Here is an 18,265-nt window from a genome sequence, read left to right on the forward strand (position 1 = left end):
GGTATTGTAATTGTAGAGAGGGTTTGGGGGAGTCGTCTGCCAGTGAAAGGAAAGGAATTTCCACCAGGGTTTTCATGGAGGTGCTACCACAGCGGAAACCCTGGCGGAAAGCCGACTCATTAAACCGCTGCGGTCTTCAGTGGATAGCCGGTCCGGAGGTGCTGTCTTCTGGCCCGGCTGTCCTACTGCCCTGGCAGTACAAGCGGGATGTGGTGGTTTGGCCAGAGGCCAAACGGCCACACTCATAATGTGGTGGTCTTCACCGCCTGCCCGTCAGTGGTGAGGCCGTCACTGTGGTCCTATCGGTCTTCAAACCACCAGGGTCATAATGAGGGCCTATATCTCTGCGACCAGAAGGGTTTGACTGATGCATTGTTAAGCTACTTTTGTAAAATGGGCCATTAGGGTAAAACAGTTACAGATGGAAACTTCACCAGTTTTTTTTTTTAACTACTTATTGTCATTATTTTTTAATTCAACAACTAGTTTCTTTGGGAAATCCATGAACAAACTACAGAAATTAAGCTTTGCGGATTTCAGAATAATGTCTGGTACCCAGAAATGTTTAACTTTCTGGGTTCACCACTGGGCTTCACACCTGAAAACTGCAAGTATGTTGGAATATAAAAAAAAATATATAGAATAGGAAACATGGATTACCAGCTAAAAAAGGCAACCACTGTGGCAAAAGTGTTTGGTTCTATTTAACAACTCTGCTTCTTCCTGAAAGCTAGGAAAGATGTGGTGATATGAGTACAGAAATCCTCTTTTGATGCCTTTTTTAGAAAACAAATATATATATATTTACTTGCACAAATCTTTTTCTTTTACCATTTTTCAACAAAATCCCAAATGTTCCTATATATTGGCTACTTGCTCAGTTCCCTCCATGAGTATCCCCAAACCTTGGATTCATTTAGAATCCCAAGATGCAGGGAAAACATTTAACAAGCTTGGCCTGAATTAATTTCATGGGAAAAAGGTATCAATCCTAATCGCAAAGTGCTGCACGCATCAACATGGGGACTCCGTATCAGGGGTGAAAAAACGTCAGCCGTTAAGGGGTTCATAAATGTAGAGAACATATGCTCATTAATCCATTTTATTGATAATCTGTGTCATTCAGCTCTAAATTCAGTGTTCAACGTTGACAGAGTTGATAATATGAATTAATGTGTTGGGAGCCTAGAGATCAAATGATGGTGTGCCACTTACAAGTGTAGTCAGCCAGTTGTGATTTACTATCAGTGTTTATTATTGAATCCAATTATTTTTCTTTGTAGCAGCAGATGTACCATCGGAAAAAGACCTAAATAAAATTCTTCAGACACTGGATCCACATATTTCTTTTCTCGAGGAATTGACAAAAATGGGAGGCGCTATGCGAACTGTTCTTACCCAGATTTTGACCAACCAACAGTTCTACAAAGACCTTTGTTCTGGTGAGTACTTTTTTTTTCAAAGCCCGAGTTTCACTGTACAAAGAAAATTAATCTGCAAGGCAAATACAATGCTGACATTGTAATTTGATGGGGTAATCCCTGCAGCACAGCAAGCAAACCTTGCCCGATGCTTGCTTATTGGTAAATAATCCAGAATTAAAAATTTACTTTCTATGTAAACTGTCTACCAGTTAGTCTAAAATGTGTTTGTTATTCCATTTAACACCTAGCTAAATATTTCACTCCAGATGTGTTTTTACTTCATAGTTTCCTCACCTTGGCGTCTTCTTGAACTACCATTTTACAGGCTAATAACTCAAATCACAAGGAACACAGTATTTTTACCTGACATTACTTTATTTACTGGAAAAAGAAAAATCTAAGAGCGCTAACTTACCTTTAACGTTTGTATTAAACATTAGAAGCCACTCTGATCAAATGAAATGCAAAGCAGTGTGATGCCGTGCTCTTTAAACGTTTTCACTGTCACTTAGGCCTCTCAGCCGCAATCTAGCTGATAATGCCGGCCAATGAATCAGTGAATTCATATGATAACTGTCCTGTGTATGCTACTTACGTTTTATACAGTCTAATCAAGAGTTTGTTGAGTCCTCTGGCAAGTTAGGTTCAAACAGTAACTGCCTTAACAATGAGGGCCAGTCCTTTATTATAATAGAAACTATCAGATAAATAAACTAAGAGGTACAGTACCTAGTCTTCCATCTCATCTGTCGTCAATCTTCAGTTTCTATGAATTAGCAGTGTCTGTTTCTGGGACTGAAACTTTTTTCTGGATTAACTGTCATGATTTGGTGTCGCAATTAACACAGAACCCCACCTACAATCCAACTGGGCTGGTGGTACAACCCCAACTAAGCCTAAAGTTACATCCTGACCTTAGATTTAGAAATGCAAAAATAAAACCACCAAGACTGCTAATAGTCAAAGGGAAAGGGGGAAAACTGAGAAACATGTCTAGAAGAATGCAAGGGTCCAAGTTACACTTTGCCACTTCACACCCAACCTTTGCAGAGAAGCTATCATTGAGCCTGCTCCGCCGAAGGGGACAAACGTAGTCACCCCTTCCTCAACAAACACCAGGTAACCAACAATATTGAAACAAAAGTATTCACATTTATGGCACAGATTATGCATGATTGCCTTCATCATGAACATATATTTGTTGCCCTTACAAATTACTGCCAGTTCTACGTGCTACTTCATGGTGGCCCAAAGTCCTCTAGATGTCCGCTACTGATTAATGCCCAGTAAGGACTTGTTTCCCACCAATCTAGCGGAGGGTAAGTCGGGGAAAGAATAGGAGTCTCCTGTCCCACACTTTCACTTATTTAGGTTTAATGGCTTAACACAGGAATTGATTCCTTCAATCCATTGTGGTCACCCCCACCATTACTGTCTCTCTAGGGCCACTGACGGATATCTGATAGCTGGTGGTGAGTGTATAAGGCCTCTTGACCTTATTCTCTGCTGCTTCTGGCTGGAGGACCAACAGGTATGCAAACCCAATACTCATTTTGATCTAGCTCCTCTGGGACTCCCATCACTTGCAGTTGGGTACCCTGCTAATGGTTATTCAACACCATATAAAATAAACTAAGCTTTTAAACTTTCTTTAAAGAAATGATAAAGTTGATGCTGTTCATGAAATTCAATGCTGCCAATAAAAGGGGTTCCAGGCCCTACCACATTCACAAGCCCTCAGTTGGTTCTACAAACTATATCCCCTCAAAAAACGAGATTAGCTGGCTATTTAGGCAACTGTATTAATAACTATAGAACAGTGAGTCAAAGAAGTCGCTGACGGTTTGATACTCATTGGAGGAGTTGAGAGCTAATAATTTGGACATCAGCTCACTTAAACATGGATGCTGAGGGTAGTGCTTGGCAAGGGTGTGCAAAGAAAAAACTGAGTCCCAAAACAAGTTTTGTCACAAGTGCATTTCCTATAGACTTTGTACTCATTTTTAGCCCAAAAACGACTGGATGGGTTTGACTGAAATTTGACAAGAATAATATGGTGTGCAGATTATTCTTTTGGATACTACAGATAAGAATGGTAAGTGCTTTTTTAAGTAATAAGCTATGTTAGCTTAATGATATCAGTGGTTGTGAGATTGCTGCACCTGTCTGTCCATATGAAGTGGTACTGAGGAAAAGGGAAAACACAGTGCCCTGCTTAAAAATGTCATCACCTTGAATAACAAAACTCCAGTCCAATCCCTTCCCAAAACTAACAAGTAGCAGTGCTTTGAAGAACTCGTCAGGAGCCTTTTGATAATAAGGCCCTCCACTCATTGAAATTATAAAGGCAGCCCTAGCTTTATCCTCCCTCACTTCAGTGTCTGGATCGCCTCCCTCCAACCATGGTAATGCAGTTATTACACTTTCACTGCCAAGGAAAAACCCTCCTTCGTGTGCCATGCTATTCCAGTGGCCATCCAGAAAGAATCCCACTGGTCCCGGTACTCAGACTTCTACTACGAATTGAGGCATAATACTGCCTGTGCTATACACTGACTGCAGATGCATACACTCCACAAGCATATAGAATTGCAGTGCATGATACTAGGATACATATAACTCTGACACAGGAAAAGGTCTGGTCTCACTACTGATTCATAGTAAATGTGGTACTCTGACACCAAGCTTTATGTAATTCACCTAGGGCAAGGACAGTAGTCTTGCACCCAATATGAGGTATTGCTTTCTGCTCTTCTCCAGTTCACAGAGCAGTTTCTAGACTTTACATTACCTAGGCTTCTTCATACATGCCGGATTAGGGTGATTCCATGGGCAAAATAAAATGTTGGACTACCACTTTCACAAACAGTCAGGCTCTCAGCCCAGTGGAAGAAGCCAGTTTACTATGTAGAAAAAAGTCCTCTCCCAACAATTTGGTGAAAAGTGGAAGTGGGGCACTGTGTAGGGTAGGTTACAAATGTTAGAGCCAGGAAGGGTTCTTACCTTGAGGGTGCTGTGCGAGTTTGATGCTAGTGCTCTAGCAGTTGTACATCCGTAAAGAGGAAGAGTGTAACATTTAACATTGCCTTTGAGAATTACTGTTCATTCTGACTGTTGTGTTCTGGTGTATTCTGGTGCGGCTTAGTGGTGCTGTAATGTGAGGTAAGGATGTTGAGGCCCGCAAGCACTTCATTACTCAGTGCTTAGATTCAGTGCTTTAAACATTTGTCATGCTTTTGATCCGGTCTGCTGTGTTACACTGAGTGTTAGACTTTTATGTTGAACAGTGTTTGCTGGATTTGAGTCCTGGGGAACCCCTGGTCAGTAGTTGGATGAACACAGGCACCTGAATGAGGATCAGGACTTAATGTTAGAGATGGTTGAGAGTGAGAAACTAGTGTTGAAGAGGCCTGTCAAAATCACCAGTTTTCAGAAGCTGCTGTCTGACCCAGTCTTACCATCTGCACAGCTGAGTTCAGCAGTGTGTGCCACCTGAATAAGGGCCATCTGAAATGCATTGAGGCTTTTCTAACCAGTTCATGTAGACAACATTTATGTGACTCTATGAAAATAAAGACATGGTTTATTACTCTGTAATATGTGACTTATATATGTGATAGAAATTCTTAGTTATTAGTTAAAGCAGTAAGGGGGAATGGATTGGACAGGAATGTCTGTTGGCTATTTATAATGCACCAAAAACACAGAAATGTGGATGTTAGAGGTAGGGGGGTGGGGAGCAGGACCAGGCTCTCTCAGGTAGCCACAAGAGGTCCTGACGCGGTATTGTTAAAAACTCATGTTCTATGTTCTACTTGTACCCATTGCTTGCTCTCAGAGACATGATCCTAGTCAAGTGAGGGGCGGAGATGGGCCGTCATCAGGTATGTGGGTATGTCCGGAATCCCAAGACCTGCATTGTTTGTAGGCTTTTCCAAGGATGCTTGTACCACCAAAGGCTGTTTTCCCAGCCAGACAAAGCTAAGCACTTTTCAACAGAGAAGTTGCTGAGTTGCATTTGGGAGAGTCGTGGGAGGGTCTGTAATAGATATAAAAGGCAAGGCATGACATTCATTTTAAGGCTGTTCAATCAACCCTTCCAGGAAATTTCCAGTTTCCCCCATCTAAAAAGATCCTTAAAGAGGACTGTGATCAATTGCAGGATGTTGTAATCGTATAGTGTGTTGGAGTGTTTAACCCCCAGATATTGGATGGTGGATTCTACCCAGGTATAGACCGCCTGTTTCACAGGACTGTGTAGTTGACCCTGTGGATCCATCACTCCAATACACCGGGATTTGTAGTACTTTTTTTGGAAGCTTGATACTAAAGCATAGCATTCCTATTCCACTTGGAGTGCTGTTAGCCGGTAGGGTGGTCTCTGGATCAGTAAAAAAGCAGAGAAGGCCATCCTCAAATAGAGCCAATTTGTGTTCTCTGATCCCCACTAGCATGCCATGGTATTGGAACATTTCTGTATCTTGGAATCAAGGGGTTCCACAGCCAGGGCACTGCCAGTCAATTCTTTCGAAAGCCTTCTCCGCGTCTAGGGACAGAGGGGCCATCGGTTGTCTCCAGCGCTTCGTCACATCCATAAGCACCATCGCCAATCTCATATTATCATTGGCCTGCCTGTGTTTAATAAAGCCTGATTGTTGGGTGGCAGTTAAGCGAGGCCAAACATGGTGTAGCCTAGCCACTGACATTGGAATGAATATTTTAACATCACAGTTTAAGAGCGTGGTTGGTCGGTAGGAAGGGCAGACCATCGTACATTTATCAGGCTTCAACGGGAGAACCAGATGGATGCCCCGCATTGAATCTATCACCACCCCTGACCCTGAAATAGCTGAAGACCTTTGTCAGGAGCTTCACTAGCAGAGAGGTGTATTACTTTAAGAAGGATGCAGAACAGCTTTCGGGGCCTGATGCACTTCATTAATGACCTCCCTGAATTCATTCTGGGAGAGGTCTCCTTGAGAAGTTGCAAATCTGCATCAGGGGGTGTAAAAACTTGGAAATGCTAATCTTGGAGACACTCGTCTTGGATTTGTGCCTGAAGCAAGGCAGAATAGCAGTGTTTGAACACAGAGAGAATCTCTGTTGTATCCTGGTGTGGATTTCCACACGCTTCAACTTTCTTTTATGTAAGTTTGTGTGACAACCCTTCTAAGCTTATGTGCCAAGATTCAGTTGGTCTTATTGCCCTTTTCGTAGTATGCTTGATTTATGTATAGTAATTTCATAGCTGCTTCCTTCATTTGAATTTGTTCAAGTTCCTCACTTAAGGAGGCCTCTCATGAATCTGGCCGTGCTCCCGTGTTTCTGTTTAACCTCAGCCAAAGAAATTTGTATTTCCAACTCAAGTTTACATTGTTTAGTGAGGCATTCAAATGTTGCAGTATGGGATATAAGCTTTCAGCAAAAAAACATCTGTGGCGGTGTCCCATAAAGTAGAGGGGGTGGCCTCGCGTTATCATTTTCCATAAAATAGTGTTTAATAATGTCACCTACACAGTGCCGCAAGACTGGGTCTTGCAGTGTGATTTCATACACTTCCCGTGGTTTGGGAAATGTTTTTTGAGGGTCCTCCAGGCTCATTGTCAACCAGACCGAGGCATGGTCATAGATGGACTTTATGCCTATGGTAGTATCTAGCAGCCTGGATAGGAGGAAACAGGACACCAAGAAAAAATGTATTCGCAAGTAGGTTTTGTGAACATGGGAGTAACGTGTACAGTAACGATCTTCCATGCAGTGGCAGCACCAGGCATCTTCCAGCGCCAGATCTGTCATATCTTGTGTGAGGGTGGCGGGGGCCTGCAAGTCCTAATGCTGAAGCTGGTAGCAATCTAGACCTGGGTTCATGGGGACCTTGAAGTTATCTTTCAAAACTGTTGCCCAATGCAAAGTGGGAGATTTTGGGGTGGAGACCCGTAAAGTAGGATTTGTTTGTCCTTGTTAGGGCTGTAAATGAGGAAGAAAGTCCGAGGGGCACCACCTAGAAATCTTCTTATGCCCACGAGTCTACCCACATGGTCAAAGAATGTATTGTCAGCCTCGAAAGTTAGAGCTCTCTGAAGAAGGATCGCTACACCTCTAGATTTGTTTGCGTATGAGGAATTAAATTGAACTAGGTACCAGTACGAGTGAAAAAGTTTACTATTAGGCCGAAGGAGATTGTTTTGTTGATTTTGTTTTATTTTTTAAGCAACGTCACATCTACCTCTTTGCAACAAAGCTCAGTGCTTAGTTGGGGAATTCAGGCCTTGTACATTAGGGGCCTGATTTATAACTCATGGAGGAGTTACTCTTTCACAAAGGTGACGGATGTCCCATCCGCTGGGATCTAACTCCCATAGAAGATAATGGGAGTTAGATTTCGGTGGACAAGAGATCCGTCACTGTTGTGATGAAGTAACCCCTCCACTGAGTTCTAAATTGGGCCCTAAGTGATGTGAAATGTATAGCGGTGGGGGTATAGTGATTGGTGTTTTCCTGCCTGTGAATGTTGTGTTGTGCTGAGCCTGGAGGAGGTGTGGGGTTCTGGTTGAACAGTGGCTTTTGTGTGTCACAAAAGAATAACAGAGACACTAGTTAACTCTAAAAAAACAAACTAGAAACCAGATAGGGGTATGGGGCTTTGGAAGGAGAGCTCCTAATGGTGGACCCAATGTCAAGATATGGCATAGGATATAACATCAGCGGGTCATACTGACCCGCATGTAGACAGACTCAAGAAAGGGGAGGCTGGCTCCTGAATCACAGGAGAGTCCCTGTTCCATTGTAGGCAAACTAGGGTATTGAGATGAACATCCCAATAAGGTGTCTGTTCAACAGTTCACATGCAGATGATGATCAAGCTTGAGTGTGTTCCAGAGGTTGAAGAAGTTAGCTTATTGGAGGGGATTCTATGATGTGGAAAGTCAGCAATCCTTGTTGCTTTGACAGCATTGCTTGCAAGCTCTTTTCCTGGACGAGCGTGCATTGATTGGAAGGTCCAGCCAACCCCGTTAGTCTACGATGCAAGGACAATACGGTTCCTGTATGGTTTCTGTGTCTGATGGTGGCACCAGGCCTAGCAAGCATCTTGTGGGGTGCGAGTGTAATACCTCTTGATGTTCTGGGTGAAGTGCAGTTGGAAAGGAAATCCCCAGCAGTATTGCATTTTTTTATTTTGTAGGTATTGGGTCACTTCCCGGAATTCTTTACGTCTCTCCAGCATATGGGCCGAGATATCCTGGAAAAGAGATATTGAGTCGCCTCAAAAAACAATAGGTTCCTGTTGAAAGCGCTGCTTGTAAGAGTTTGTTTTGGACTTAGCATAGTAGACCCATTTAAGTACATCCAGCAAGAAATTATTTCGTTGCTAGTATGTTGAGTGGACCCTATGAATGCGATCAAGTAGAGTCAGAGCATCATCGATGGCTTGAAGAAGGTGGGCAAAGAGGGCCTAGACGTATGCCTCTCAGTCCGCCAGGAAAACGGTCACTTTAATGCCCCTTATCCTGATATTGTTCCTTTAGAAAAGTTCTCGGTATTATTCATTTTGTCCAGCGTTATGGCCAGGTTTCATTGTAATTTTTATATATGGACTGTGTGATTCACAATATCTTGGACCTGGTGAGCGACTGATTTTGGCTTGCTTGAGCTGATTGATTCACAATGATTTATTGAGATTGCCAAGGGCCGTATTGAAATCTTGTTGAAGGGAGGTCATGTCTGTGGAATTCCAAGAGGAGAGTCTGGATGTCCTCTTTAGTCACTAGGGCCTAGAGATCAACTGCAATACCTGTGGCTGACATGGAAGGGGTTGAGCTTACCCCTGAAAGTGGAAGATGTCTGTTTGTTGAACCGTGTCCTAAATACAGGAGGTGAGAGGGTCTTTGATCTGCCAGCTGCCATTGTTCCCAAAAATGCTCCAGTGTCTGGGATAAGAGAGCAGGCCAGGGAGGTAATGACAATCCAGGCAGCTCCCGAACAGGCATGTGGACATTGATGTTGCCCTTAAAGGTGGACGTGGAAACGAGTGTATAGTGCAATGTTCTCAAAGATGCCTCTGGTCAGCAGGGCTCAGATGTAGACTCAGGGGAGCCTGTGCTGTGCATGCAGCAGTGGGCCTCTGTCAGGGTGGGGATCGTCTCCCACCACCTGTTAGAACCTGCAGCTCTAGAGGCACTAGTCTGCTGGGTCCACACAGGGCCGATGCCTCTGCACGAGCTCCAGGCCTTTTCTTAACAGAGACTGACTCCATGCTCTTCTGTGGGTGTGGGTGGTTGACTCAGACAGACATGGTGCGACATACCTCCACCAAGCGCTCTCAGCCTCCATGCACCGCTGGGGATCAATCTTCCCCCATTGGCCAATGTTCAAAAATATACCCAGCGATCCGAGTTAATGAATCATATCTGCTCAATCGGAGCCTGTAAGAACCCATGGAAGTCTCATCCCCCCCAAAATGCCAACATTAGAGGCTTAATCAAGGGGTAAAGGTGGAGAGAATTGGCACAATGGTTAGAGTGGCAGACCCTGTTGCAGAGATCTGTTCCAGGACCAGGGTTCAATTCCCGCCTCGGCTGGTCTTGGGCTCAATTCCCTTGGACCAGATAATTCTCGCCTCTGTGCCTAATCTAATTAATGGGTCCCGCTCTGTAACTCTGGGCAATAGCTTGCTTAATCTCCACAACGGCCCTGACAGTGCTTGGATGCCTGGCTTCACCCTGGGGGTTGCTCAGGAGTGGGCGCCTCACAGGAAAAAGCCAGGAGGGGGTTCCAAAGTGGTATGCGTACAGCGCCTTGAGACCCTAATGGGTGAGTACTGCGCTATACAAGTGCGAAGTTTACGTTTAGCTTACATGTCAGGGCTCAAGAGAGACCCGTCTTGGCAGATCTTCTCCCTGGCCACGCCCCCCTCATTCATTTTTTTGACTGGCCTTTTTTGGACTTTTGGTCAACCGTTTTCCGAGATTTCATCTGCTGGTGTGAGGATGTCACCCAAGGAACCGGCTGGTTTCAAACCATGTGGGCCTCTCACTAGCAAATGTCAGTGACAGACTCCCCACTTGTTGTGTGTTTGTTGTCTGGAGCCAAGACATAATTCTAAGGTGTGTGATGACTGCTGCTCCATGCACCTGAAGGCACTGAAGGCACTGCACAGCTGAAGGAATTTCGTGAGGCCTTGTGCCTCAATTTTTGGTGGCTCGCCCCCTGGAGCGCCTTCAGGCCCTGTGAGCATAGAAGGGGCCCCACTTGAACCATGCCAGTAGGTTTTTTTCTCTGTTCCAGTTGGGTCCCAAGTATCCTTCTCTGGATCTGGAGCTGAGCTGCCGGTGAGCCTGAGACCTTCCTCGGCAGCTGCCCCAGTGCAGACCCCTCCAGCACCACAGATGTCCCTCGGCTGCGCCATCCCCACCTTCATACCCGACTTTGACATGGAGCCAGACAGGCGGCTTCCAGAGCAGACTGAAGACATTCTTGGTGGAGCGAGCCAGTTCCTTAATTACTGGATAGGACTGAGGAGGGAGAAGTTTGGGAGGGACACTTAAGAAGAAGACCCAGTTGAAGAGTACTACTGGTATGAGGAACTGAGAAGGCCAGAGGGTTAGACACCTCACTTTGCACTGGCCTTGTTTCCCTTCCTGTGGCAACGGAGGAGGAATCTTCGTTTGCAATGGTGGTGCGCAGTGCGACTGAGGTCCTAGACCTTCAGGCTTCCTGAGTGGCAATCAAGACTGACATCTTGACATAGGTGCCTCAACCCCGAGAGCCTTCACTTCCACCTGATGAAGCCCTTACGGAGGTCCTACTTGGGGCCTTGTCCAAGCCCTGCACAGAGGCTCCTATTGATAGGACTTTTGCCTGCCACCATTGCCTCACTCTTGGGGATTCCAGCTTCCTTACTTAGCACACCCCACCCCAGAGAGCTTAGTGGTCCAAGCCTCCTCATCCTGCATTCACCCTGGTGTGTTCCCTACCACACTACTGGATAGGAAATCCAAGGAGCTCGACACCTTCAGTAGTAAGAGATTGTTCTCTTCCTGCTGCCTCATACTGCAGTTGGTGAACACCCATACACCATGGGATTCAGTTGTGCAGATGCTTTCTATGGTCCTGGAAGAGGCCCGGCCCATACTCTCTCAGGCAGTTGCTGACAGGAGAGAGGCAGCAAAGTTCTCCATTAGATGTGGACTCAACACGACTGACACTCTAGGTAGAGTGATTTAATCAACTGTTGCCTTGCAGCCCCACGCTTGGCTTCGAACATCTGGTTTTTCAGGGGATGTGCAGGCTTCTCTCTTGGGAATGCCCTTTGAAGGCTCTTGCCTGTTTGGAGACCAGGTGGAATCAGGGCTGGAGAGCTTCATGGACAGCAGGACTATGGCCCGGTCCTTGGGCTTGTCTATAGCCTCTCTTAAATGTGGCTACGAAAGGGGTCTCCAACCGTGCTCATACCCTCCTAACCACTACAGCCAGCAGGCTTACTAACCTTTCTGTGGTGGAGGGCCTGGGTCCCACACACCACGTGGGACAGGCGCAGGCTGCCAGAGGTCGTGTCACCCCATAGCACCTTCTCACCCGAGGAGCACCGCCTCCAAGCCTCTCTTGTCTGCCCTCAGACAATCGCGGTCACCCAGTGGGTGGCAGGATACGCCATCATCTCGCTGACTGGCAGTCAGTAACATCAGACCATTGGGTACTACAGATAGACTTAAGGGGCTGCTCCCTCTCCTTTGTGACACCCCCTCCACCCGTCCAACCCACTTATAATCATCTCTCCTTGCTGCGTCAAGAAGTGCATCCTCGCTTGCCCAAGGGAGTCAAAGAGAGGGTGCTTGCATCAGAAGTAGGTTGTGGTTGCTATCACCGCTACTTTCTGGTGCCAAAGAAGGACGGGGGTCTTTGTCCTATCCTAGATCTTTGCCTTCTCAATCTTTATTTGAAGAAGAAGAAATTCAAAATGCTTAGGCTCAACCAAGTTTTGTCTGCCCTGTTCCTGGGAGACTGGATGGTAACGCTAGACTTTCATGACTTTTATTTCCACATCCCTGTCCTGCTGGCCCAGAGGCATTATCTGTGGTTGATGGTGGGTCACAAGCACTTTCAGTTCGCTGTGCTCTTCGGCCTTACCAACGCCCCTTAGGTGTTCACCAAGGTGATAGCGATGGTCGCAACTTGCCTGCGGAATTCAGGGATTTTAGTCTTCCCTACCTTGATGAATGGTTATTAAAGGTGGGCTCGCCCAAGGCAGTCTATTCAGACTACAGCCAACCTCGCGCACTCACTGGGGTTCCCTATCAACATGCTGAAGTCACACCTGACTCTCTCTCAGACACTTCCTTTCATTGGAGCTGTTCTGGATATGGTGCAGTTTTGTGCCTATCCTTCTGATGGGTGAGTCCAGTACATACAGGCTATGATAACGATGTTTCAGCCTCTATCCTGGATTTCAGTGAGGCTGAGGCTGTTGGGCCTCAAGGCCTCCTGCCTGCTACTGGTGGCACATGCTGCTGGCACATGCAGACTCTGCAGTGAGTCCTGGAGGCCCAGTTGGCGCAGCAGCAGGGGAATTTCTCCGACATAGTCCAGACTTTGGAGGGAACTGCAAAAAACCTGCAGTGTTGGCTAACAAACCGCGATTGGGTCAGGTGCAGAGCCTTTTCATTTCCCTAGACAGAGTTAACTCTAGTGATAGAAGCGTCACTTATGAGCTGGCCTTCAATGAGAGGTGGAGATCCAAGGACTATGGTCGCCGGCGGAGTCCAAGCTTTGCATAATCCTGTTGGAGCTTTGGCTGATCAGCTTCTCATTTAAAAGCCTTTTTTCCTGCGATCAAGGGAAGTCTGGTGCAGATGATCATGGACAACACCTCCCACGTGTGGTACTGCAACAAACAGAGTGGGTGGGATTGTGGGCCATATGTCAGGAGGGAATGCATCTCTGAGCATGGCTGGGACAGCAGGGCATATCCCTGGTACCTCAACACCTGGCAGGCTCTCTGAACACCAGGGCGAACAAACTCGGCTGAGGATGCCTAGAGGATCAGGAATGGCGTCTCACCCAGAGGTGGTGCAAGGTCCCTTTCACCAGTGCAGAGAACCTTGGTTAGATTTATTCGCCATTGCAAAGAAGGTGCAACATCAGCAGTTCTGCACGCTGGAGTTTCTAAGGCGACTCACTCAAAGATGTTATTTATCTCAGGTGGAGCTCGGCCTCCTCTACGCCTTTCTGCAAATACCACTCCTGCACAGAGTTCTCAAAAAGATCAGTAACGACCAGGCTCATATCATCCTTGTAGCTCCATATTGGGCACAGAGAGTTTGGTATCCCGAGCTGTTGAGCATGGCCATTGGTCCTCCAGTCAGGCTGCCTCTTCGGAAGGATCTTCTGTTGCAGCAACAGAGCAGAGTTCTGCAATCAAACCTGTGCACCCTCCAGCTCCATGTGGGAAGATTTTGTAGTGACAGCTTTCAACCTTCCTCATAAAGTCTGTGATGTTATTCTGACAGCCAGGCGTCCCTCCACCAGGAAAGTATATGCCTGCCTTTGGGAAACAATTGTATCTTAGTGTGCCTCTCACAATGTCTACCCTCTACCTGCATGTCTCTCACAAGTTCTCCTGTTTGCACTTTCTTTGGCCTGGCAGGACTCTGCTTTGGGCACAGTTAAGTATTGCCTATCATCCATATTGGCATTTTGGCGTTTGCCGGCCCGACCATCACTTTTTAAGTCGCCAGTTGTGGCCAGGGACCAGATGTAAAATGCGTTTTACCAGTCGCAATTGGCTCATTGAGCTATTTGCGACTGGCAAAATGCATTTTGGCATGTACCATCCCTATTTTACGAGTCAATTCGCAGTTTACCACCAGTGTCAAGTTGGTGGTATCCCATTCGCAAAGCTTCCCTTTGTGAATGGGGTCCCCAACATTTTTTAAAAGCAGGCAATGGTCCCACGGACCACTGCTCATTCTTAAATAATGAAAAGAAAACTTAACATTTTTATTTTTTAAATGCATCCCGTTTTCCTTTAAGGAAATGGGCTGCATTTAAAAAAAATTAAACTGCTTTACTTAAAAAGCATGGTTACAAATAAACAGGCTAACCCAATATTCCCAATAGAACTGGGTAATCTAAACTGTAAAGCACACAATGCTCATGGAGGAATCATTTGCATACAAAAATTTCAGCTATATTAAATACTATTAATGTTGTAATTAACCATGATCAAATTCGATAAATGAAAAAATCTTCAAACAGTGTGTAATTCGTTTCTGAAAAAATGAAGAATTTTTATATTTTCACTAATAATATATTCATTAATGTAGCAAAGCAACAAAGATAATTTTTAGTGTTTTTATACAAATGCCTAGGTGACCCCTCTAGTCCACAATCCGTTTACATCCAAGGAACAGAAAAAGAGCACCAACCCTCCTAACTCTCCATCCACAAAAGGTTTGGGTCCTTCATACAGTCTTTCAAACAATCAGAAATCACTTATAATGAACCCCAGCAGCTCATGCGAAGAATTGTGTCATGGAGAATATAAGGTCGACCTTCCGATCTCCCAAGGATCAAACCGTCCATGAGACCATCCTCTGGACAATGTGTCAAAGTGGATTAAATCACCATAATTGTTGCTCTACAACACAGTAAACAACCCACATTAATAAAATGCTAAACTACACCTCGTCCAGGAGAGTCGGTGAACTACAAACTCTTGGTGCACCCTCCTTATACCACCTTTTTTTGCGATAAATTGTTTCTCCGGACACGTGTCTCTTTTCTGCCAAAAGTTGTCATTCCTTTCCTAATAGGCCAGAACATCACCCTGCCTATTTGCTCCTCCTCATCCCTCCGAGTCGGGGAGAGAATCCGCAGTCTGGACCTAAAAAGAGCATTGTGGTTTTACCTTGACTGCACAAAAGAGTTCCGGATGAATGATCAACTCCTTGTTGCTTATGTGGTAGCAAAGAAGAGGAATGCTGCACAGCAGTGGTTCCCAACCTTTTGATTTCTGTGGACCCCCACTTTATCATTACTGGAACCCGGGGACCCCCCACTGAATCATTATTGGAATCTGAGGACCGCTCACTGAGTCATCACTTAAAGCAGGGGACGCAATCTGTTAATATTTTTTAAGCAGTCGCTGCCCCCCAGGGATACCCAGGCCACAGGTTGAGAACCACTGCTGTACAGAAAAGAATCATCTCACCATGGATTTGCCTTTACATTAAGATCTGCTACTCATTGCTCAAGAAACGGACCCCTTAGGGCTTGCAGCTCATTCTACCAGAGCCAAGGTGGCAACCACTGTATTAGAGCATGGCATTCCTCTCCTAGATATCTGCTATGCAGCGATGTGGGCATACATTGCTGCCTGGACAGTCAGGTCCGTCGTGATGGTCACTTCGCCTGTTCGTGATGCTGGATTGCTTGATTTAATTGGGCTCGCAGACCCACCTATGGGGAGGAATTGCTTGGGTATCTATTCAAAAGTAAAGGATATGTGACTAAAAGTCTCTATCGGATGAAAAAGTTACTTATCTGCAACAACCCCTTATCTAGTAGAGACTATAGCTTCTAATTCCTTACTTACCCTCCTATCCTCACTGCTCTGCAAACTGATTCAGACACGGGGAGACACTTTTTCAGGGCATTCGTCTTTTCCAGACTATTGGTCAGTTGTCATTGTGGCTCAGCGCTCCCGGCATGAAAAGACGCAAAAGTAACTGACATCAGCGTGCTCAGGGTGGCACCTATATAGTAACGCACACATGACTTCTGGCATTGACAACATAGATGACGCCGAACCGAACTATGCCACTTACCGGCCCAGAGGGGTACTGCTAAAAAAATCCTCCAGGTACAGTCAGACAGCTGGGCATATTCAAAGGTAAGGAGTCTGTGACTAAATAGTCCTTACCAGATAAGACGTTAATAAAGGTAAGTAACTTGTTCTTTTGGATCAGACTTGAGATGACCTTGCCCCAATTGGCTAAGCTCCTTACAAAGGAGCCTGCTTGCGATACAATGAGAGGCACAATTCACATTTTGCCCAAACTTCCTAACATTGGATTGTTCAAACTAGTGTGTCCAAGTCACTAGGAGTTTCGGACTTTGAACCGAAATATGTCTGCCCTAAGGTAAGCATACAGTCCCAAGTTTAGTATGTGATGTTGTTGGATGGTGGGAAAGGTTAGGTTCTGGTTATTGGATTTATTTGGGCTATGAGGTCCAGGTCAAGATCACTTTTGATGATGTAAGAAACAATTAGAACGTGCCCTGACCAGAAGGCCTGGAGTCACTGTTAGATATGTTAGGCAAATTGATGTTGCAGAAAATAAGGCCGGAATTTCCACATCAGAAGTGTAGGAAACTGGCACTAGTTGCAGTTACCCACCCACGCCCCCACACCCTCAACCACACTTTTTGCCTATGCTGACTTGGTTGCGAGTGTGCTGGGATCCTTCTAACCAGGCGCCAGCATCAGTTTTCTTTCCCTAAAAATGTACTATTGCTTCCACAATTGCCACACCTCTAGCACACAGATAAGTCCCTTGTAAAAGGTACCAGCGGTACCAAGGGCCCTGTGACCAAGGAGAGTCCCTAAGGGCTGCAGCATGTGTTATGCCACCCTAAGGAACCCCTCACTAAACACATGCACATTGCCATTGCAGATTGTGTTTGTTGGTGGGGAGAAAAAGGCAAATGCCACATGGCATCCCCCTCAGGATGCCATGCACTCAAAACACTTAATGTGGCATAGGTAATTCACCCCTCTAGCAGGCCGTACATCCCTAAGGCAGGGTGCACTATACTACAGGTGAGGGCATAGCTGCATGAGCAATATGCACCTACAGTGTCTAAGTCCATTCTTAGACATTGTAAATGCAGTGTGGCCTATTAAGTATATGGTCTGGGAGTTTTACATTTCGAACTCCACAGCTGCAAAAGACCAGTGACGCATCCAGCTGGACCAGTGACGCATCCAGCAGGACCAGTGAGCTCTGTCCAACTCCAGAGGACTGCCCTGCACCCAAAAGGATAAAGAACTCCAGAGGACCGCGGCTCTGTCTTAGAAAAACCAATAGCCAAGGACTCCCACCTCACTTCGGATGCGTGAGTCCTGACCCTGTGCAACCAACGCCAGTGTCCAGGTGGTCCACCCAGCAAGAGAGGGTCCCCAGGCGATTGCAAGCCAGTGCCCACCCTGGGTTGACCTCTCCACAATGACGCCTGCAGAGCGAATCCCGAGGAACCCCCTGACCGCGAAGCTCTGGACGAAGATATCCGCTGCCTAAAGAGACACTGCACCCGCAGCCCTTAGGCCTTGGAGAAACCGATACCCGGTGCATCTACGTTCAGCAGGTGGCCCTCCTCCCTGTTTGGCCTGTGGTGGGCCCGAGAGACCACCCTGGACCTCGCCTGCAGCCTCTGAGTGACCTCCGGGGTCTACTCATAGACCAGCATTGGAAACCCGACATCCTGTTTGCACCCTTTACCCAGCCGCCCCTGTGCCGCTGGGTGTGTGTTTTTGATGCCTACTTGTGGCTGCTCCAGTGCCCCTTCAGGCTCCCCTGGTCTTCCCTTTGAGTCGCAGGTACTTACCTGTAAGCAGGCCTGCTTCTGAGTACCCCCTGTCTCTATAGGAGCCCACGTTAACATTTCTCAACTTTGACCTTTGCACCCGGCTGACCTGTGTTGGTGGTGCTGGGTGTTTGGGGTTAACTTGAACCCCAACCGGTGGACTGCCTTAAATCCAGAGACTGAAACTGTAAGTGTTGTCCTTGCCTATAAACTGATCTAACTCCCCCACCCCCCAAGACCGGTTTCTGAAAATTGCA

At 46.2% G+C, this 18,265-nt stretch overlaps 1 protein-coding gene across 4 annotated transcripts in view; it reads left to right on the plus strand.

Moving 5' to 3' along the window:
• The window catches only part of UBR3 (ubiquitin protein ligase E3 component n-recognin 3), a 1,605,611-nt gene that overhangs the window by 169,553 nt on the left and 1,417,793 nt on the right, over positions 1–18,265 (plus strand). For all 4 annotated transcript variants that reach the window (XM_069225311.1, XM_069225312.1, XM_069225313.1 and 1 more), the window contains exon 3: positions 1,284–1,442. In XM_069225311.1, the coding sequence (XP_069081412.1) occupies positions 1,284–1,442 (159 nt within the window). The remainder of the gene's footprint in view (positions 1–1,283; positions 1,443–18,265) is intronic.

Source organism: Pleurodeles waltl, chromosome 3_1 (genome assembly GCF_031143425.1).
Source record: "Pleurodeles waltl isolate 20211129_DDA chromosome 3_1, aPleWal1.hap1.20221129, whole genome shotgun sequence".
Lineage (NCBI taxonomy): Eukaryota > Metazoa > Chordata > Amphibia > Caudata > Salamandridae > Pleurodeles > Pleurodeles waltl.